Here is a 23,557-nt window from a genome sequence, read left to right as displayed (position 1 = left end):
TCGAATGAATAATACCAACATGAGCATGCAATAATATTATGCACCATTGTCTTATTTTTGTTTGAGGGACTACAACAATGTCCCTACTCTTAAGTCTCTTCTGTTAGGAAGATCACAATGCAACTTTGCCTCCTCTTTGCTTAGGTTAAGCCCCATCAGAGGAATTGCCAGGCGTTCCTTTAAACGCTAAACTCTCTCCGTGGGCCATACAAGGTAGTTTAAATTTCATCAAAGTACATTGCATCGATAGAATACATCCTGTTACCTTAGCGTCACTGACTGTCATCCATACACAAAGTTTCCACTGGCCTTTGGGTCCCCAGCTACCGCCCAGATAACGCCTTTTAACTTGAAATCATTTGTTTTTTTCCAACCCCCCCCCTAACCCTCACCTAATTTCTAAACACTGATCCACTTGTCCCAATCAAATAGTATTACCTTGCAGTCAATCTATGACTGCAATCTGGACCAAAGAACGCTTAACGTTTACAACCTGTCTGCTGTTAAGACCCCCCCTAACGGATGTCACAGTACAACTAACAAATAGACATTGACGTTGCCCCCCCCACCCCATCCCCACCTATTCCCTGTTTCCTTCCCAATTTGTCCCTCCGCCTAGCCACCCTTCCCCTAATCTGATTGGTCAACAGGAACTTTAACCTAGTAAGGGCCCTGCCCCCCCCCCCCCCTCCAAGTCTTGCCATGCTTTAGTTCCGTGGCTGCGAGTTGAATTCCTGGCAGATGTTGTTGATGATCTTGGGCACAAACTTGTACAAGCTGTCAAACTCGTCAACGAAGAAGGAGTGCTCTTTGTCGGGGTCGGTGGCGATGTACTCCAGCTCGTCCTGGGCGGCCCAGGCAATGCCGATGGAGTAGGCAATAACACCTGGGGAGAGGGAGGGAGAGAGAGAGAGAGAATGAGAGAAAGAGAGGGCAAGAGACGGAATGAGAGAGGGAGGGCAAGGGGGCGAGAGAGAGCAGGCTATGCAGAGGCCTCACATCTCCCTGCTGATGTCACACGCAGACGCTCACCCCCACCTCTCACCTCTGTGTGACTTCACACACACGGGAGACGAAGCAACGGGGGGGCCTTCACACAGGATTAGCATGCGTGGCTGTCGGCTAACCACCGTTCATCATCACGGCAGTGATGAGACCACCGGTACGAGCGATCGGTCGCACTTGCTATCAGATCGGGCTCGGGTCAGTCTTGTTATAGTCGTGTACTCCCCCCCCCTCCCCCCGCCCCCCCTCACCTTGGCGGTGGACGGCCAGCGCCGGCGCCCTGACGTCGTCGTAGGACCGCCCGTCGGTGATCACGATCATGATCTTGCGCTTGTTGGGCTTGGACTTGCTGAAGAGCTGGTCGGCGGCGTAGGTGATGGCGGCGCCCGTGCTGGTGCCGCCGCTCCAGTAGTTGACGCGCTTGATGGCGTTCAGCAGCTCCGCCTTGTTGTTGTGCTGCCCGAAGCCGAACTCCAGCCGCTGCTCGTAGGTGTACTGCACGGCGCCCACGCGCGTGTCCGTGTCGGAGATCTCAAACTCCCGCGTGACGTTGGCCACGAACTGCAGCACGGTGCGGAAGTTGCCCGTGCCCACGCTGCTGGAGCCGTCGATGACGAAGGCGATGTCGTTGGCGTTCAGGCAGGTCTTGCTGCACATGAGGCGGTCCGTGTCGCACACGCGCTTCACCAGCGGCTGCACGGCCTTGCGCAGGGCGAACCAGCTGGACACGGGCAGGGAGTAGAAGCCGTTGGTGCGACACACCGCCTGCAGGGGGAGACACATGCTGATGAGGCTGCTGGGGAAGAGTTCTAAACCCAGTGAGGAAGAGTTCTAAACCCAGTGGGGAAGAGTTCTAAACCCAGTGAGGAAGAGTTCTAAACCCAGTGAGGAAGTGTTCTAAACCCAGTGAGAAAGAGTTCTAAACCCAGTGAGGAAGAGTTCTAAACCCAGTGAGGAAGAGTTCTAAACCCAGTGAGAAAGAGTTCTAAACCCAGTGGGGAAGAGTTCTAAACCCAGTGAGGAAGAGTTCTAAACCCAGTGAGGAAGAGTTCTAAACCCAGTGAGGAAGAGTTCTAAACCCAGTGAGGAAGAGTTCTAAACCTAGTGAGGAAGAGTTCTAAACCCAGTGAGGAAGAGTTCTAAACCCAGTGGGGAAGAGTTCTAAACCCAGTGAGGAAGAGTTCTAAACCCAGTGAGGAAGAGTTCTAAACCCAGTGGGGAAGAGTTCTAAACCCAGTGGGGAAGAGTTCTAAACCCAGTGAGGGAGAGTTATAGACTCAGTGGAGAACAATTCTGAACCCAGTGAGGGAGATTTCTAAACCCAGTCAGAAAAAGTTCTGAACCTAATGAGGGAGAGCTCTGAACTCCTTGAGGAAGAGTTCTTCTAGACCCAGTGAGGAAGAGCTCTTCTTACTAAACCCAGTGAGGAAGGGTTCTGAACCCAGTGAGAAAAGAGTACCTTATCCACAAAGTTGGCCTCGACCACGTTCAGCTTCTCGTTCTCGTCCGGGCCCTCGATTGTGACAAAGAAGATGTTGATGCCGGACTCGCGGGCCAACCGCGAGGCGTCCTCCACCTTGTCCGTGGGCCAGCCGTCCACCAGCACCACCACCACGTTGGGAGCAGACCCCCGGTTCCCGTTGCTGTCACTGAAGTACTGCCTGTTGACGAAGGAGAGGGCCTTCCCTGGGGGGACACAAGGGGGCAGCAGAGCGGTGCGGTCAGAGCCCGTCCTGGAGACGTGCTACCTCAGTGTCGGGGTAGGGGTTTGGTTTGGTGACGAGATGAGAAGCCTGATGCTCACGGTGAAACATCTGGGATGCATTAACATTGTTTATCGTGCTCAATGCTAAATTATATACGAGGTTAGACGTGGAGTCTCTCCTTGGTCTATCTGAGATACGGAACATATTCAATAGGCTCTTATTACGGGCCTGACGGAATAGTTGTCTATCTGAGAGGAGATGATGTGTTATCAAGGATGACTCGAAACCCAACTACTGGCATTGTCGGCTGATTAGTAGGGACATCAGAGCAAACATAAAGAACTCTCTTTGGTTCAGGCTGCAGCATTTAGGACACGGGCACAGAGTCCAATGAATAAAAGCTGACGCCAGAGAGAGGCAGAAAAACACCACTTACAGTTTGAAAGCTGACCCCCAGGGCTGGTAAAGCCAAGAAATGCATTCTGGTTAGACCAGGCGAAAACCACTGCCTACAATAGCTAGGCTGTAATTTAGCAGCGTCTCGCAACAAATTTAGACATAATTCCGTCCTCGCATGAGAACATGTGAGTGGAGATTGAGTGAGTGACGAGTGTGTAAAAACATGATTATTGCCCCGCTTTCCACTTTCACACTTTGGCCGTTTACGAAAGCCTGCATGTGGCGTTCGTCAGGGCAGCTCGATCGCTCACCCACGTTGGAGAGACCCCCCTTCTGGGCAATCTTATCCACGGCCATCTTCACGTCCCGGGAGTTGGAGTAGGACTTCAGGCTGATCTCTGTCACTGGGTCATCCCTGAGGGTCAGGGCGACAGCAGGCAGAACACCACCACCATCACCACAGTCAGCTCAGTTAGGTTCCTCTATGAGACACACAGAGGTTATAAAACTAACAGGCTTTGCAACACTTTGCAATAGCATTGATCAACCAATTTATAACCATTAGTTAATGCAGTAAAACAAATGAACTAACAATTAACTAGCAATTAACTAACAGTTAATAAACAGTTTACTAATGGTCTAGTAATTATTTACTAATGGTGTACATGTTATCAAGGTAATGGTGTTCATGTTATCAAGGTAATGGTGTTCATGTTTACTAATGGTGTACATGTTATCAAGGTAATGGTGTTCATGTTATCAAGGTAATGGTGTTCATGTTAACTAAGGTATTAATTGATACAATATTGAATAGGGTTAGGGTTATCCCTAACCCACTAACCCTAACCCCAGCCCCAACCCCTAGGCTAATACTAGGACAATGCTTGTCACTGCATTACCTAACGTTAATAAACAGTTCATTAACGTACCCTAATCGTAAAGCATGAACAACAAAAAGCAGGCTAAGGCTACGGGACAAGAGGCACGCGATGGTACCCGTATTGGATGACCCCCATCATGGGCCCCGCCACCCCCAGGTTGATGACCTGGGCCACCTCCGCCAGGAAGTCCTTCTGGATCTTGAAGCGTCGCTTGCCGATGCTCCAGCTGCCGTCCATCAGGAAGGCCAGGTCCACCTTACAGTCTGCGGGGGGGGGGGGGGGGTCAGGGGTCTCAGTGAGCAGAGGAGGGGGGCGGGGTGGTGTGTGTTGGGTCGTGTGTGTGTGTGTGAGGGGTACTGGTTGGTGCTGGAGGAGGAACCTACTTGGGTCGCCCTGTGACACTGGTTCTGGGGCTCTGGGGACGGGGTCTTGCTCCCGGGTGTTGAAGCCTGGAGGTGGGGTCATATCAGGGAATCAGGAAGGGGTTCTCTGGTGTACAGACACTGTATTCGGATTGTATTATTATTTGTTAGATATGGTTTTTGTCTCGGGCTATTTCCCCCTCCCTGCCCAAGCCCCTTCTGTGACCCCCACTGTTGGTTGAAGAAACCTTTTTCCTGCCCTCACGTCCCTCCCTCCCAGTCTCCCGCCTCTGTCCCCCACTTTGAGTTCATTTCACCTGGCACTTGTCTCTATCCCCCTTTTGTTATTAACGGAGCCACTGAGGGGTCGGCATTAACATCAAATGTTCCTTCCCTTGTCTCACAGCCCAGCAACAGATCTAAACGTCTACACTACTTTGAGTAACTTTACTTGTTTATGATTTTGGTTCACAAGAAAAATGCTTGGATAAAATGAAATACTAATTAAATCATTTTTATTTCTCCTTTAACTTTACTTTCAGTGGTTGTGGTTGTCCATTTTATACTTAGTACAGTACCATTGACATTATGTTCCAACAGTCATGGTGGAAATGAATACCCAGTTGCCTCTAAAGTGGTGGATATCAAGACTTACCAGAAGAGTATTCTCATCCAGAGGAGCAGATGCATGAATAACCAGGGGAGTGCTCAGTTTAGACACTCCTTTACAGCCTGTGATTGTCAGAACCCAAACGGGCCGGCTGGATGTTTTTGCGGACTAAATTGGCCGCTGAATAAGCAGAACAAATAACCAGGAATCCTACGCTGAGCTTAAGGTCGGTAAAAAAACAGTTTTCCCTTTTGATCTCGCCATGCTCTCTCTGCGTCCTCATAAACCCCAAAACACAGCATGCCTGAGGTGACAGAACAAAACCCAAGGATCCACGACATAACCTTGATTGAGTTTCAATGTTTTTGGGGGTATTTTCTCCGGACCGAACCGTGAAATCTGAGGCTTTAACTATAGCTTGGGAAAAGAGGCGAAGGAGCCAGGCGTCTCCACTCACCTGATTCATACAAGGGAGCGTCTGGCCTCCAGGAATCCACCGGCTCCACTGCACACAGGGAACCACAATGTTAGCACAGGACCGGAAAATACACACACTCCTACTGGTAATGTGTGGATATGGTTCAAACAGTAAGGAACCTGTGCATGGTTAAGCCTATTTCTTTATAGATGACTCATGCATCACACCGCATAACCTGTAGAGGCACTGCCATTGAGTTTGGGAGTTAAGTGGTTTTGGGGGCGGAGCTACAGCCAGGTGATGGTGAATGGAGGGGAATTCAAACAATGGGAGGGGCAGATGGGACCAGGAAGTACACAAAGGAGATCAGGTGTTTTGGGCTCTGGTGGTTGGCGGGCCATGAAGACACGCAAATGGTTGGAAAAGCTCTGCTTTAGCTTGTTGTTGATGTTTCAGTCCACCATCAGAGTGTAGAACTGGAGACTATTTGGAAGTGACTCAAGACACAAACCATACCGGATGGTTTCAGGCCTGGAAGGCCCAACTATCCTCTACACCAGGGGGGTATTCCATCAACCAAGGTAAACCCAAAGCCGGGCTTATTTTGCTTAGCCTGGCTTCTTTCAGCTAGAGTTGCGTTCCATTAATGTGGCTTAAGGGAATCTCCGCTAAGTAACCGTGGCAACTTATCCGACCAAACTAACCTGGTCGGGAGCAGGTTAACTGTCAGGCTAACTTGAGCGGTGTTTCAGAGAAATCCATCTGTCAGCAACAATTGTACCATCAGAAGGTTCCGCCAAACCTAGTCCTCACAATTTTGTCATAAATGTACATATATGAAGTACAAACAGCGTATATTTTCACTAAGGGTCTAAGATTAAATGACGCAAATGAAATAATTCAATGAATTGCTATCTATTATTACTGTGGCTATTTTTTCAACACATTTTTACACAAATCTATGTATTATAACGTGATCAGTAATCAGCGGCTGGGTGAATGGTCTATCACCTGCCCTGTGATACGGGAGACCCGAGTTCGCGTCTAGACTAATGCGTAGTATTCTTGGCGTTGGCTTCATTTTGTAATTCCCTTTATTAATTTTATTAATTCCCTAATTAAGAATATTCAAAGAAATGGAAAATAAATGGCATGAAAAGTTATTTGATTTCTCTAGTAATCCTTCCTATATTACAATTACTTGCGTGGGGTTAGAACCCCGGTCGACCGGGTGCAAGTCCGACACGTTAACTCGAGACTATCTCCCTGCTTTTAAATCCATGGTCAATATTCAATTAAAATATGTTACACTTAATACTACTTACGCATTCAACAGATGGCCGATTTTTGTGCCAGGCAGCCTCCCTGCGTAATCCAGGATAACGTGAGCCTGGTTTGAACTAACCTGAGCAAGGCGCGGCTGAACTGCGTTGATGGAACGGCTTTAGCCTCAAGTGGAAGTTGGCGCTAGTTCTAACCAGGCTTAATAAACTAATCGCCGCTTTCGTTAGCGACTTTGATGGAATACCCCCCAGGTGAGATCTTTCCTTTTGGATTATGTTGTAGCATCCCAGGATGGTGCAGCTTGTTCAAGCACGTGTTGTGTTGGTTAGGTATTCTTTCAGTTCTGTTGTATGCTGCTCAAAGGTATCTGTGTTTTGTGCTCTTGTTTTGGTGTTGTGGAACTAAACTAAAACTAAAGTACTCTTTTATGGGACGGACCCGCTGTGTTTTTAATCAGCTATTGGGTTATACAAGCTGTAGCTTTGTGTGTAAATGTCATAATTTCATGGCAACAAATCTCCTAAACATCTAACCCTCTGACTCACAATATGAGGGGTGCTTGTTCTTCAAGAAGTCAACAGGAGCTTTAAAACACAACCCGCAATTCAGCAAAACAAGAGGCCCATCGACTTCTGTTTAATTACACAGAGGCGAGTCACGGCTGCCTGTGAGAGGCAGCACTGCAGGAGGAGGGCGGGTGGTAATAACAGCACCAGTGGCTCACCTCTGGTGTGGGTTGCGTCTACTGCTGGTTTGCGAATGCCTTCTGAGTCGGGGGAGCGGGGTGCTGCACATAAAAGAAAGCATCAAAACCACATACACTCATCTGGACTCACATTGGCAGACGATGAACCTTCAGCTCTAAGTCAAATGTCTTCAATTTGCAGGACATATGGTTGAATCGACTGGAATCGAGTCCAGTATCAAAACGACTTGCAGGCTCACATTTAAGAGAGGGCTTTGTGGCGTCTTTATGATTGGTTTACAGAGAAACCGGTTGTTTGCATGTTCTGCTGTGACGCTTGTGATTTTAAATGCACCACACTACAATCAAACTTCAGCTTCAATCACTGTCATGTTCCTTGCCTTAACAGCCATAGCAATGGGCGTCATCTGGTGCAGTTTCAGCTGAACATAATGTGCAGTTGCAATGACAGTGTTTCACCAGGAGTGGCGCTGTCTCACAGGTTAGAGTGTGTTTAGTGTGCAGAGTTATGGTTGTGTCCCAGTGTTGTAAAGAACTGGATGTTGATGTGTGGCTCGTTCGTCATTTGTGATGTTATTTACATAGCTCGGGTCATGCTTAATGGTGTAGTTTTGTTATAATGGAGAGAAAGTTTACATTGGATAATGAAACCTAAGCATCGATCTTCACTTTCATAAATAACAGCAAAAAATACTAAAGGAATAGCAGTAAACAAGAGTATCAGAGTCAGCGATTGGAAAGGTGAGTGTGCTTGAGTCTTCACATGAGTTAGTGGCTGTGTGTTTGTGCATATAAACGTATTGAATAAGGTGTGTGTGTGCGTGCGTGTGTGTGTGTGTGTGTGTGTGTGTGTGTGTGTGTGTGTGTGTGTGTGTGTGTGTGTGTGCGTCAAGACAGCATCAAAACAACCCAACCCATAGACGTGTGTTAGTTCCCAGTGAATAAAGTAGAAAGTCACTTACGGTACGGTCCATAGTTATAAAACCAGCGCTCATACTCTGACATGTCAGGCCTGTATTGACGAGCTAGAAGAGGATGGCGTTAAGCCCCATTAGTAGTCCCACCAGTTTGCCCGTAAAGAGAAGAACCCACACATTTTCATGGTTGGGATGTGGTCTTCTCTTATACATTTTATATACATCTAACCAATCCCATACCAATGAAAGGAATTCCCACGTGCCGACTATTCCGCTAGCGCCGTCTTTATTGACATGCGTAAACAATAAACCCGGCTGTATCATCCCGGCTGTGGCATACATTACAGGGAGGGAGAGCCTCTCCATATGGCAGGCATACAGAAGGCATTACCCCCCCCCCCCCACCCAGCAGCCAGCCCCCCAGCCCTGAGAGCCAGGCCGGTCATATGGACACACTTACACACTGAAAGAAGAGAGCCAATCATTGGATACCAGGTTTAACTTTGTTTACATTCAGACATGTATCAGAAGCAGATATACATGGAGGGGGTGCAGGAATGGGGGGTGAGGGGGGCATGCTCCTGGGACAGGGGGAGAGAGGGGGAGGGAGGGGGGAGGCGCAAGATAGAAGGTTTGTGTTGACTTACGTGCGGCCTCAGGTGTGTCCGTCTCGCCCCAGGTGTAGCCAGAGTCCGGAGCCACGTAGCTGACGTCTGATTGGACAGTGAGGGGAGAGGGTGGGACCGATCAGCAAGGGCAGAGGTTATGCTTCGCAACTGATCGCTAATTGAAGCCCGATCGGGCCTGTAACACCTAGCAACAATGTTTTATGCTCTCCTAAATCCTACTCGTGGTTGAGGTTTAACATAAACAATGCTCGGTAAACTATCGTCCGTTCACCTCAACACGAGTTCACCCTAAGACTGTTAACCTGTCCTGTGATTAGAGGGGATTTATGAAGGGTTAAATGATGAGGGCGGACAGTCCGTCCTCTGTGACGTGATACCTGCCGGTCGTCTGGCGCCGGGGAACCAATCAGGACGTGCGAAGGCGGGTGGCGGCCAATCCCGTCGTGGAAAAGCTGTACAGGAAGAAGTTGGAGAAGAGCACCTGGTTTCATTAAGAGCGGCATCAGCAGCTGTCACTCAAGAGGGCCGGCCTATCTGGGATCTCAACAGAGCGGTCACGGCGGTGGGATCGGGGGGGGGGGGGTCATGCAAAATGTATTTATCCCCAGCATGGAGACTCTGACACCATCAGCAGGAGACGCGCAGTGAGGCCCTGACTACAGCCTGCTTTCCATTCAGTCATTGCGCACCGGCTCCTGTTGTTCCTACCTTCGGGGCAGAAAGATAACCCCAAACGCACAGGAATCCCAACCCTGCTGTCTGCTTTTTTGTTTGCTCAGGGGCACGCACTCAGGCTCCCTGGCCGGCGCAGGCGCACGGACAGAATGTCAGTCAGGCAGTGACGGAGACCCACTTTAGTGTCGAGCATCGGGCCGGCTGTTTAGACGTAGGAGACGACGGAATACCTGTTGACCTTAAACGGTCCAGACAAACACCGTGGCAGCACCCTACACTTTGGCGGCCCGCTTTAGCTGACCCGCAGCGACACACGTTAATTAACCTCTCCCTTTACGGTGGACGTGGAGCTCGTTAAAGCACAACAGCCCGTATGAGTGGAGCCACAGTACAGGGTCTCTGTTGACCAGGGGAGCCGGTCTGGGAGACCCGGTGAGGCGTGGGAGTATTGTTGTAGCACTGGTGTCAAACCAGGGACAGTATACTCGGCCGGCGCAGAGATTAGGGCCATTTGCCGTTGGTCGAGAGCCCATCCAGAGAGCAGCAGACAGTGGGGTTTTATTCACCCTGAAACGGGTGGTTTTAGAGGATTTACTTCAACACACACCCCGTTAATCTCCCTTATCTTTGTCTGTGATTGTTGCAACCACAGGAGGCCTCTGTACACCTTTTGGGCAAGACGGTTTCGACCATGTTTTTTGTATTTCACAAACACAAAGAAGCACATTCCTTAGAAGGCTGATCAGAGGGTTAGACTCCTATTCTAGAAAAGATGCATGGATTGCGATCTATGTCTCCCTCCCTCCCACCTCACCCTCTTTCATTCCCTCTCCCTCTCCCTCCCTCCCCCCCTCCCACCTCACCCTCTCTTTCCTTCCCTCTCTCCCTCCCTCTCACCTCTACCTCTCTATCAATCTCTCTCTCCCTCCCTCGCTCCCCCCCCACCTCACCCTCACTATCCTTCTCTCTCTCCCCCCTCTCTCTCCCTCCCCTCTGGCTCCCCTCCGCTCTCTCTCTCCCTCCCTCCCTCTCCCCTCTGCCCCCCCTCCCCTCCCTCCCTCCCTCCCTCCCTCTGGTCACAACACAGGACTGCGTGGTGTTTCGCCTTTCATCGCGCTCCACGTTTCTGAGCATTTACCAGCGGAGGGGCGAGGGCCGGGGGCCGGCGGGGGCCGGGGGCCGACGAGGGCCGGAGCACATGAGATCAGGTCGCCAGATTGGTATCGCGGCACTGACAACACTTCATTACTCAGCCTGCTCTTATCTGAGGAGGGCGCCGCCAACTGTACTCCGAGTTCACCGATGCCTAGTGAGCCGGGGGACACTCGCTGACGGAACTATGACTCGTGTTCTTGTGGTGATCTCGCCTGCCACTGGTCGAGTGTGCGCTGCTGTGTAACAACGTGTGTGTCATTACCGTCTGCTGTATTTGTGTAGTGATGTGTGTCAAGGTGTAGTTTTGTTTCTCCTCGTGACGCACCGTTTTGTGGGAAATGATTTCCCTGTGGGGTCAACTAACTAACTCGCTGACTGAATAACCAAGACTCAAGGCCCAGTCCCATTTCTCTCCCCTTAACAAGAACACTTGCTTTGAGTGCCCTTAGCTGCAAGTCAACTACTGAGCTGGCTAGAGTTCAAGGGTTGATTTTAAGGGAAAAACAGCACTCCCCCTTGCTCCCCTACTAAGTAATTTGCGGGAACACGCAAAATCTAGGGTTAGGGCTCAAATCTAGGGGAAGGGGGAGAAATGGGACAGGGCCTAATTCTTGTGACTAGTTAATCTTTGAGCCGTCTCATTCCCCGATGCCTTCAATCAAGGCTCGCATGTTTGCCCTCTCGGGTTAATCCACCGTCGAACCACAGCCTCAGACAGAGATTTGTTCTGGTGAAGTCTTGATCATTCTGTACTGGTGAGCTCAGGGGTCCTCTCTCGAGCGGGGATGGGTGGGGTGCAGAAGTTGTCATGCATCATCCTACTCCCACCCTCCTCCACTATTTATAATAATCCCCCACCGTGGGCCTGCTGGTTCTTACCGGGGTTGGACTGGCCAGCGCTGGGGTTCCTCTCAGCTGCTGGGGCCGGCTGCACCCTGTTAAAGGCTAGAGAGAGAGAGAGAGAGAGAGAGAGAGAGAGAGAGAGAGAGAGAGAGAGAGAGAGAGAGAGAGAGAGAGAGAGAGAGAGAGAGAGAGAGAGAGAGAGAGAGAGAGAGAGAGAGAGAGAGAGAGAGAGAGAGAGAGAGAGAGAGAGAGAGAGAGAGAGAGAGAGAGAGAGAGAGAGAGAGAGTCAGAAAGATGGAGGAGGGAGTTGGGGCAGAGGCTTCCATCATCTAAAAATGCAGCCCCACTGTTTCACTATTTTTCCCCAGCAGTCAAAAGGCTTTTCCCACTCAGAGTATTTACAGGTCCTAAAACAAACATTTGTTCTTTTCATCTTAGTGGTCGGGAATATGGCTATAGGCATACGCTGAGGGGTGATGAGTGCCGTGTGACCCTGCAGAGGCTTTGGGGAGGAATGCCGTGGCGGCGGGGCCGCAGTGGATGAGTGGCTGGAGATCACAAGATCACGGTGACGGCCAGAAGCCAGGAGGGGTAAGAGGTCAAACCCCGGAGGGCTCCTGGATCTCTGCTTTCACTATCTCTCAGTAAAACAACCATCTGCTCCCCGGCTGCCTCCCGCTATTGACCTTGACCTGGTGTGTGCGTGTGCGTGTGCGTGTGCGTGTGTGTGTGTGTGTGTGTGTGTGTGTGTGTGTGTGTGTGTGTGTGTGTGTGTGTGTGTGTGTGTGTGTGTGTGTGTGTGTGTGTGTGTGTGTGTGTGTGTGTGTGTGTGTGTGTGCGCGCGTGCGTGCGTGCGTGTGTGTGTGTGAGAGTGAATGTTAGTACTGGTCTGTTTGTGAACATGTGTACAGGTTAGTACTGGTATGTTTGAGTGTCTACATGTGTACACATTCAAACTGGTCTGTGTGTCTCTACACTTGTACATATTAGTATTGGTATGTGTGTGTTTACATGTAAGTAATGGTAGTGTGTGTGTGTGTGTGTGTGTGTGTGTATACTTCCTAGCGCCGGTATGTGGGTAATTAGTCGATTCTCGTGCATACATGTCTGAGTGAGCACTTGTTAGGTTGTGTTTGTCCGGGGGGGGCAGTGAGACCCACAACTCCCGGACCCTGGCGGTCATGTGTGCGTGAATGGGCCTGTATTGCAAACGGCAATCCACACTTGCGCCACATGTTTGTCTTTCAGAGTGTGTGTTCATCACTTCACCGCCGACCCACAATGTGTGTGATTCGGTTTTCTGAGATGGGAATGTTTTTTCATTCTTAATATTTTTTTATTCAGTCTCTCAAGGTGTGTGTGTGTGTGTGTGTGTGTGTGTGCGTGCTCGTGCGCGAGTGTGTATCAAAGACTAACCTGTGCCAACTGGAGCGACGGGCTGCCTTCGAACCGTGGACCCTGCCCCCGCCTCGGGTCTGCGCAGACCTGCGGCCCCAGGAGAGATGTAACACAACGCACTCCAGCACAACACAACACAACACAACACGACGACATCAAGGGTAACACAACAGAGGAGGTCGTACCACACTGTGGCCGTGATGCCGGTAAACAACGTGTTTGTGTAGGAGTGGCGTGCGACGACGTTGAAAGCAGGTGTACAAGGTGTTAGTAGCACAGAGCTGCAGCTGCAGAAGACGGCTTTACTGTTTGCCGAAGACCGGCCGAACAAGAGTATCCACACAAAGAACACATGATTAAAGGAGTGATATTATGCCACCGGGTGTGAGTGTGATCACGAGTGGGCGTGTCCACCTCCATGTATGCTGGATGGACACGCCCACTAGTAGGGCACAGGGAAAGGCCGATTTTCTAACTTGTACTGGCTAATCACACCTTTAATACAGCTGTGTTGCCCCGTACTGTTTGTTGGCTATGGGGGGAATATCAGAGACACCAAGATAAACATCATACATTTGATGCTGCCTTCCGCCAACGGTTCACATCTAGACGGACATAACAACGTAAACCTCCACTCGTCCTTCCACAGTTTTGAATACTGGGATTTCAAAGGATTCTACTTTTTGAGATAACAAAATACGATTAAACAAAACAGGCTCTGCTGGAGCCTTCCGGTCCCTTGGTTTTAGCGGTGCTGTCAAAGTAATGGCGCTGTGCAGCAGCAGGCAACTGAGATGGCATGCAGAGTCTAAAGCATTTGGCCCGGTGAGAACAGGGCAGTGTGAGTACATGTATAAATATGCTTACTTTAGATGTGTGTTGTTCAACGCTGTGTGTGTGTGTGTGTGTGTGTGTGTGTGTGTGTGTGTGTGTGTTTTTGTGTGTGTTTTTGTGTGTGTTGTGTAGTTAAGGGTGAGTGCATGTACGTATGTAACCCTACATCCAAACACAGACATATATAAATAAAAGTGACACATCAGGATAATTAAAGCAGGGTTTACCTTGATTTACACGTGCTGGGAATCTATTCGGATAGACACTTCCTCTGAGTACTAGAAACGCAGGCGTGTTTGTTATTATACCACGTGATATTCAGTCAAAACAGTTTCCCAAGATCTTTTTCAAATCTGAGAATGTAAACATACCTTGACTGGGCGCCTTGCCGGTCTGAGTCTGCCCTACAGCAGTGTTGAGAGTAACACAAGGTGGGCGAATTTAGGTGTAAAATAATACACTTGTTTGTTGTAATGCTTACACACAACATACATACGCCTCGACCACCACCACATCTGGTAACCCAAAAACCGTGAAATGAAATCAAACGTGTTTCATTCTTTTACGAACTGAACCCAAGTGCCCTCCCACCGGGGCACACTACAGTCCCATAGGACTAGTGTGACAGCAGCACCAACGCTGTTCACCTCATCCACAAGCACCGTGGCTGTCCTGGGCTAACCCCACTACCACCACCACCACCACCATCAGCAGCAGGCCCACCAGCTAAGCAAAGCTCCCCCCCACCCCTGAGCCAGCACCACCGCATCCTGCCCTCACCGAGCCCCCTGCTGGCTTCACTTACTTGAACTAGCAGCTGCGGCCACAGAGGCAAAATAGGGGTGGCTGCTGCCTGCGTAGGACAGAGAGACGGGGACATTCACGCAAATAGAAGGGAGAAAGATGAAGAAAAGTGGTGGATGGATGGGAGAGGGAGGTGGATGGGTGGGAGAGGGAGGTGGGTAGGAAGGGGAGAGAGACAGAGGGACAGTACATGTGGTTTGTTATACATCAGCATGTTGGTCTTGGGTATAGATAAATATACCAGGCCAACAGACAAAGAAACAAACAAGGCATGGTGAGCTTTTCATTTGATGATGGTTCAGGAGGCTGCCAAAGCAGTGGGTTGGATCGTTCGTTTTGGATTGACACTATTGGATCGTCTCTTTGGAGATAATCAGGACACGTGATCATTTCTGTTATTTCTGCATCCAAGTGAATACGCAATCCTTCACATCACATACATGGATCCAAAACATGTATGTGAATATGTGACTATAAATGTGTGTGTGTGTGACAAATATAACAGTCACATTTGTTTATCCATCATGAACGTGTCCCCTACCTGCATCCCTGATCTTATGGATTGCGGTGCGTGCTTTGGTGGTGGTGGGCAGGGGCGTGGTGGTGGTAGTCGTGGTGGTGGTGGTGGTGGGTGCTTGAGTAGTGGTGGTGGTGGTGGTGGTGGTGGTGGTAGGGACAGGCGTTGTGGTCGTGATGGGCTCGGGTGCCGTCGTTGTCGTGGTTTCCTTCTGGCCTGTAAGGCGCAAGGAGGAGGGTGAAGGCGATGTTGATCAAACGATAATGACACAAGAGCGGAAACACTGGAGCTACGGTGCTATAGAGCTATGACTCTATAGAGCTACGGTGCTATAGAGCTACGGTGCTATAGAGCTATGACTCTATAGAGCTACGGTGCTATAGAGCTACGGTGCTATAGAGCTACGGTGCTGCGCTCATGGATTCTTCACATTCTTAGACCCTGCTCATGGCTCCTTACGCCTGGAGAGGGTTCAAGGAGCCAAAGCCAAACGAGTGATCTTTTGAACTGTAACAAAACGTGATGCGTCGAGTTCTGTCAGGTACACCGGCGTGTTTTTCCCCTATTCATATTTGAGGGGAAAATTCCATTCAAGTGAAAGGTGGGACTGCTCACTGGTTTTCACGTAGGTCGGTCTGGAGGGGGTGAAGAACAGGGTGGAGGGGTAGATCACTCCTTTCTTTGGCTTCCCCACTGAAACACAGCAATGATAACAATGCTAAAAACACTTTTACTCCATTACAGCGTTTTGATTTACTTATTGTGAGAGCAAGATGTGTTGTAATTTACATTTACATTTAGGGCATTTCGCAGACACTTTTATCAAAAGCGACTCACAATAAGTACATTTGTCGGAAGAAAGATAAACAGCAATATATCGCTGTCGGTGCATTAAGGATGTACATAGAACCGAGTGCCAAGCACTAACAATTGTTAGGTAACCCATTCCCCGTATACAACAATGATAGCTAGGATAAGATGATACACGATGCTAAGTACTATTTTTAAGTGCAAGGACGTACAACAAACATACAATAAGTGTGTATATATCGTGGTGTGTAGTGATATCGTATTAGTATTGGTACTAGTATTACTTTGTACTGATCAGATATAAATAGTAGGATCAAAGATCAAATAGTAGGATCAACCGTGTTAGTAGAGTAAGGCAGATATCACAATCGATTTGTATCTTAGCCTTCAATCCTCTCACTGAGCCATAGGAGTTTCTCTAGAAAATTTGAAATGGCAGCCATCGCTTTTATTCTACATTTGTTAGTCTTTACAATAGTTGTTTTGTGACATATTGCATATTGCGTTGTCGGGTACCTGAGACGACGAAGGACTCCCTCCACTTGGGCAGGGAGAGAGAGCGCACGCCGTTGGAGTTGCTCCCCTTGTAGACATTCTGCCCCGGCATCTTCTTCACGATGACCTTCCCCCCGGAGTTGGTGATGATCCCACTGAGAGGGAGAAGAGCGAGAGCTTTCATTACCAAGACTAAAATACGATGAGGCAAGAAAAACCCATGAACCTAGTTTATGAGAACTTAAAGCTGCACTATGTGCTTTTTCTACTGCAACTATTTACTCCATTAAAACAAAAATCGTAACTAGAAATTTTCTCAAAAATAAAACGTGCCCATTCACGAGTCAATCCATCCAGTGTATTTCCTCTATAAATCTCGTCTATAAATCTCGTCTGAAAACAATACATCTACATAAATAGAGATGTGGAACGACTGTGATACTTGTGTATGGCCGCATTGCAGATGCTGGAGATGGAGGCGAACACCCCCGTGCCGTAGACCTGCTGTTTGGACTCCTTGCAGTGGGAGGGGCACTTCACTATGAACTCTGGGAGGTTGACCTTCCCCGCTCGGACGTCACACTCTATGGCTGGGACCACTGGAGACAGACGGGGGGGAGGGGTCAAGGACCGTACCATCCTGGGGGGTCCAGTGGGTAAAGTAGGGGTTGTGAAACCCAACCTTCCCCCCTGCCTTAAGATGATGGTACGAACATCTATCTAATATAAAAAATATTTTTATATAACAACCAGAAAATGCTTGGCATGCTCTTCTTCCACTGGGGCTTATGGATTTTGGCCCATTTTTTATTAAAAATGCATTTGAATGAAAGGAGCACCTCAAGCGATATACAGGATGGATGTGATGGTGGATAATACAGTAGAGGGGTGAACCCGGGGTTACAGGTGTGTGTGTGTGTGTGTGTGTGTGTGTGTGTGTGTGTGTGTACCTTGCTTGGGCTTCTTGTTCTTCGATCCGTTGGGCTTGGCCAAGCAAACACAAGACACTAGGAGAGCTGTGGGGGGTGTGGGGGGTGAGACAAGATGGCTTCATGCAACAGTAGTCAAGGTAACACGACCGCCGGCGTGTTTACTGTACACAGAGGCTTTGTGTGTCGCAGGGTATTTGTGTTCGGTTGCCATCCACTGGCCACGATAACAACCAGCTAATAGTGATGGATTCAGCCCCGTTATGAAGACATGCGTAGCGGCGACGGTGTAATCCGCAGGGATCACCATTGAGACTTGTTTGATTGTTGTGGCAGACCAAACGACATGACACTGTAATGTGTGGGGAGCTGTGCGGTCAGGTGGAGAACAATAGAGAGCCCTGGAGATCGACAGGAGGGAGAGACAAAAGGATGAGAGGGAGAGAGAGAGAGAGAGAGAGAGAGAGCAAGCTATAGGAGAGAGAGAGAGAGAGAGAGAGAGAGAGAGAGAGAGAGAGAGAGAGAGAGAGAGAGAGAGAGAGAGAGAGAGAGAGAGAGAGAGAGAGAGAGAGAGAGAGAGAGAGAGAGAGAGAGAGAGAGAGAGAGAGAGAGAGAGAGAGCGAGCTATAGAATGAAAGAGATAGGAGAGAGGGAAAGCTATAGAATGAAAGAGGGAGAGAGAGAATGACGGAGAGACGTTACCGAGGCCGATGGCGATGACAGGTGCTCTGATCATGGTGCGGGGTGGCCGGTTCAGAAGATCAGGGAGATGTCCTCATTCAACCTGACACTAGGAAGAGAGAGAGAAACCATTTTGTTAGCCTCATAGCATATCTTTTCAGGTTTTCGGAAAAACTAAAAAACGCATTGGATTATTTTACCTTTACTGTAAGTCTGAGATATAGCCCGATATAGCCAATAGGCTACATAGATATAGCCAATGAGGCATAGTGAATCAGCAGCGTTAGGAGAGTAGAGTTAGGCAGATATCACAATTTGTATCTTCCTTCAATCCTCTCACTGAGCCAAAGGAGTTCCTCTAGAAAGTTTGAAACGGCAGCCATCCCTTTTATGCTACATTTGTTTTGAAAGAAACTTGAGGCTCATGTGTTGGATCCTTATAACACCTAAAGCCATTCAAATACTTTGGCACAAAAGTGAGGTTAAAAGTAACCTTAACATTTAGATGAGGTAGATTTTGAGGTAGCTTTTGAAGTACTAAGTGAATGTAGTTACAAAGGTGTAACATTATCAGCTTCTGCTTTTCTGTTGTGTGTCCGTGATCCAATGTTACTTCATATGAGTTCACGTGCAGGGTATCTCGACGTCCATTAGTATCTATTGTTATTACACCTGGCTTGCTGTTCCACTACACGCTTTCGTAAACATCTGAAATAATCTGAGACATGTTTGAACTTCATGTGCAGCATTTGGGCAGAAAGTCAGCCAAAATCTAAATATTTGATGTCTCCATCTCTAAACACAGCGTGCTTCATCTAACCAACATATCACTCATCGTCGGAAACGGGGAACTGTAATTTCCCTCCTTATTACATTTGGAAGTTCCTCAAGCCGAGATGTGATGAAGGTGCTATAGTTACAGTACACAAACAGAAAGCCCTTACAGTGATATGCACAGTCACCAGAGAGATCCCACACAAAGAGATGAAGCCCTACTAAGGAGCCTGTGTAAACATGAACCTGGACAGACCGGGTGCCTGCGGAGACAGACACCTTTATGTCACGCACCACAAGCCCTCTTAATGACACCGCGGGAGTAATAACGCAGAGGAGCTTTCACTGGAACACTGGAGCTCAGCTTCTGATGCCAGACGTCCGTCACAAACCCAGCAGCGGCTCGAGAGGGGTAGCGCTGCCAGGCGCGGGGCAGGGGGTGGGGGGGGGTCAGAATGGCCGGTCTCAGAGTGTGTGCCAGGGCGGCCGGGCAGAACTCATCACCCGCCGAGGTAATGACTGAAGTCTCCCCCTGGACAATGGAATGCCGTGCCACCCACTGAGAAGGACATTGTGTCTGGCCCTGCGGTGGCCAGCTCGGGGGGGGGTGGTGGTGGTGGTGGTGGGGGTGCAGTAGTAGCATCAGATGAAGTGGAAATATTTAATCAGATGATGATGATGAGATTTCTAAAACAATGCACATGTCTGCACGCTCTGCATGTCTCGTAGCCCGGCTCCCTGAACCGTCCCAGCGCTGGTAATCATTTGATTCCAACGACGGTGGGATCCACTCCTGTAGATTCACTTTCCCTCCACCCTGAGGTGAGAGAACATGTCTCTCGGCAACGCGCTGCATTCAAAGCGTCCGTAATAAAGCCCTCTGGTGCAATTTCTGCTGACATTCATAAGCGTTGACATCGCTTTTTCCACAGCGGTGTGCTTTGACAAGCTGAATCCCCGCTGCACGGAGAGTACAATATGCACCATGATGGGAACAAGCTGAGGCAGATGGCAGGGTGATGGCGGGAAGGTGTGTGTGTGTGTGTGTGTGTGCGTGTGTGTGTGTATGTGTGGTTGAGTCAGCAATCTCCGCTGGATGAATCAAGGCCTCACGTCAACCACTTGTCAAGCACCTTTTAAGGAATCCGCGTCACACACACACACACACACACACACACACACACACACACACACACACACACACACACACACACATGCCCGGGCCTTCCCGATGTCCTGCGTCAAATGTAGGTAAGATGGATCGCAATCACTTCATAACTCTGCTGTGCCTTTCATGTCGAAGGGCATGTGTGTGTGTGTGTGTGTGTGTGTGTGTGTGTGTGTGTGTGTGTGTGTGTGTGTGTGTGTGTGTGTGTGTGTGTGTGTGTGGGTGTGTGTGTGTGTGTGTGTGTGTGTGTGTGTGTGTGCATGTATGCCGCAGTTTCCACGGCCCCAGATCTATTGCGTCTGAACCCCCAACACAGGGGAAGTTTCCGTACACATAATGGATGCTGGTGAGCAGATGTGCCAGGGCACAGCTCTCAGGTCTGTTGATTAAAAAACCCTGAGCAACATCGCGTGAAGACGGATGGGACAACCCCACACAGCACTCAGGCAGCGCTAGATGGATGGCGCTTGTCACGGTATGTGCGGGCGTCTGCAGCGGTATCCGCTAATCAACGTAAATCACGACGAGCGCAGGTGGGACGGCGGGGTCACGTACTGTATTTGCGTTGTAAATCTGGTCGAAAGGGCCCGACCCACCTGTGCTGAACGCCAGACACCTTAATCGCTCGGAGCGTACCGGTGTGTTCCCCTTTGCTACCTGCATGAATGAAACTCGATCCTGTTGGCTGTTCATGACACCAGAGATGATGGTGTGTCAAGAACTGGTTTCATTGTGCACATCGTTTGCTACAAGTGTGTGTCATACAGCAAAGACATGTATAAAAAAATGAATTTGAAAACGAAACAAGGGGAAGTTGTTGTGCACAAAGCCAGGGCTGTGAGTCTGCCCTGAAGTGAGTGATTCAGCTCCTGTGTGTGTGTGTGTGTGTGTGTGTGTGTGTGTGTGTGTGTGTGTGTGTGTGTGTGTGTGTGTGTGTGTGTGTGTGTGTGTGTGTGTGTGTGTGTGTGTGTGTGTGTGTGTGTGTGTGTGTGTGTGTTTTTCTTTGCTTTATGTGGAAACTCAACATGACTAGCCGAAATCTGATACAGTGCTGGGCAAAATCCGCCCTTAATGAAAGTAGGGCAACGCATTGTTTTTACCAAATGTTTACGTGGTGAGATGAGGGTAATAGAGGGGGCTGGTGAGTGCAAAACATGACTTGCAGTTGTTCTAGGTGTGTTTCAAAGACTGAGACATACAATAGCTTTGGTGTGCTCTGTTTTCCTGTCACAGACACTTGGCTCCCTACTGTGGATTTCAAAGAAATTCAACATTTGTGGTGTAATACGGTGCATATTGTAGTGTAGATCTAATTTCATGCAACTTAATTTCGTTTTTCCCCCCCTCCCCTTTAACTTTAGGTTAACTCAGTGTTACATTTCAGCAGCACTGCATTCCTCGTCGAGGTGCATGGGGAGTGGGGGGGCTTAGGGAAGGAAGCACGGTCGTCAAATCCTGACAGGCTGTATACTCTACTCCTGATAGTGTGCCGTGTGAGCACATTACCTATTGGCGAACCCTGGTTGGACAGTCGTGCACTTTGTGATTGGTGCCATGTCTTAATCGCCGGAAACACACAACTGAACGTGTTCACAGGTGCCAGTACACACATTGCATGGGCTAAAATGCTGTAGCAGCAAGCCAACTGTGAATTATTGGACAGATCAGAGCCGAATGAAAACCCAACAAGTCTCTACAGGGTCAATCGCCTTCACAGTCTTTTCATTTGAGGCTGTGTTTGTTTATCAGGCATAACACCGGCGTGATTACTTTAAAACCTGGCACTGCCTGTGTTGCAAGCCGGATCTTGAATATTGCTGCTGGACATGTTGTAGGTGGAAAATACCTCCGATTATTAATAGGTCCCCTTTAATAACATGAAGTGGAGAATTGGTGGCTCCTGTTTTCCAAGTCATGATGCAGGCTTGACAGAGAGATGCTTTACGAGGTAAAGGATAGCCTAATAATTATAGTCATAAAGATAATGAGGTTTAAATTACCCCCACCATTACCCACGGGGGAGGCTGTCAGGTACATGCTCGTCACCTCCACAGATTGGGACAACCAGGAGGGGAGAGAGCGTTGAGCTGGAAGCCCCTCCACTCAGGCTCTGCTGGGGCAGTCTGGGGCGTCCTGATCTCGGGGCAATAAACCCATTTCTAGAAGGTTATTTGAGGCTTTCAGTGGCTCTCTGCCAACCTCTGTGTGTTTTTTTGTTTTTAAAGGACCACTGGTTTCCAATGTGTCGCAAACACGTTTATTAAGGCTTTGTTATCATCACGATACCTGATCGCTTCTAAGATCTTTGACGATTCCTCAACAACGTGGTAAAAATAACCCCACTCCAAGTAAACTGCGAATTCCACCTTGTATTAGTAGGCCTATTCAACGTGATCAGCGCAGATCCAGCAGCCAATATCAGTGTAATAACACAAATTACAATAAAATAATTAATTTAAAAAACGGAGACGCGAACTTACCTGCAAGGTAAAAACAAAACAAATTCCCAAAGCAACAATTCCCCGGCAGCGCGGTGCTCAGAATCGATGCTCTCCGTTCGTGTGAGGAGCAATGTGCATGATCAGGCATGTGCACTATCACTGGTCTCCTTCAGTGGGACCTGGAGAAATGCTGCCTGAGCGGAGTTATGGAGGAGCGCACGTTAGGAGTAGCAGTGAACGGGATGGGGCCACAGCAGAGCATACCCCCCCCCCCCCCCCCCTCCCTCTGCCCGCCCCACTCGTAGCGCACCCTCCCGCTGGCCTGCAGAGCTCGGCCTAGGGCGAGCAGTGGAGGATGCTTGCTCATATCAAATTCAAACATTTTGTGGAACGTTATAGCTAGTTGATTAACACGCTTGTTTTGCGTTGTGCAAAACCCAGTGTTGCGCAATGCTACTCCACGTGTGTAGGCCTAACGCATTCCTGGAGTTTATACAGCCAAACAAGATTTTTAATTCCTTGGTCTGGTCACATGTAAACAAATTGTGATTGCTTTGATTTGACATTTCCTAAATTTCTAATTATCTAACGGCACTCCCGCACGCATGCATGCACTCACGCATGTACTCATCACGGCGCGGGGATGCTTGCTGACTGTCACTGTGCCGAGGACTCTGCGTGATGCATGCATCCGTGAACTAAACGTGTAGGAACCCATAAGTGGGATGACATTTCCAATTGGGAATGACCGGGCTTCAGTAGGAAAAGTGCTGCTTGGCAACAGGCGTGGGATAAAGGAAAGAACAACTGGGAAGAGGATCACGTGGCATTGTGTGACTCATGCGTCTCAATGTCGTCATGCTTCATTTAACTCACCGAGATTACAGACTGCAGTTTAATCTAGCAAAATACGTTTTCATTTGCCTGCATTATGGCTAAATGTGCAAGCACCACTTAACGACACAATGCACATGATTTCTAAGAGCACGATGCTATTTTGAGTGAGGGGGGGGGGAGGGACGGCCCAGAATGACAAATTAAAACTTGTGCAAAAGGGCATGTGAATCACCATTCGTTGGAATGTTGTTTATTAAGAGGCTTACATGCACAGGTTGT

General features: G+C 49.0%; 1 protein-coding gene across 1 annotated transcript; it reads right to left on the bottom strand.

The window, feature by feature from the left end:
• Positions 1-707: 707 nt before the first annotated feature.
• vit (vitrin) lies at positions 708-22,612 on the bottom strand (the record flags this gene model as incomplete). Its single annotated transcript, XM_084470931.1, has 23 exons — positions 22,481-22,612; positions 18,080-18,167; positions 17,399-17,464; positions 16,891-17,047; positions 16,470-16,603; positions 15,759-15,836; positions 15,168-15,359; positions 14,628-14,675; positions 14,194-14,226; positions 14,050-14,100; positions 13,007-13,075; positions 11,627-11,692; positions 9,295-9,369; positions 8,936-9,001; positions 8,334-8,396; positions 7,390-7,452; positions 5,421-5,468; positions 4,375-4,440; positions 4,107-4,254; positions 3,422-3,525; positions 2,465-2,691; positions 1,257-1,770; positions 708-886 (listed from the first exon to the last, which is right to left on the bottom strand). The coding sequence occupies exons 2-23, from the start codon at positions 18,111-18,113 to the stop codon at positions 708-710; spliced, it is 2,481 nt and encodes an 826-aa protein (XP_084327057.1). The 5' UTR covers positions 18,114-18,167; positions 22,481-22,612.
• Positions 22,613-23,557: the final 945 nt, after the last annotated feature.

This window comes from Micromesistius poutassou, assembly GCF_964030765.1.
Source record: "Micromesistius poutassou genome assembly, chromosome: 7".
In the NCBI taxonomy this organism is placed as follows: domain Eukaryota; kingdom Metazoa; phylum Chordata; class Actinopteri; order Gadiformes; family Gadidae; genus Micromesistius; species Micromesistius poutassou.
Note: the sequence above shows the minus strand (reverse complement) of the source record. Positions and strands in the feature narration are given on the sequence as shown.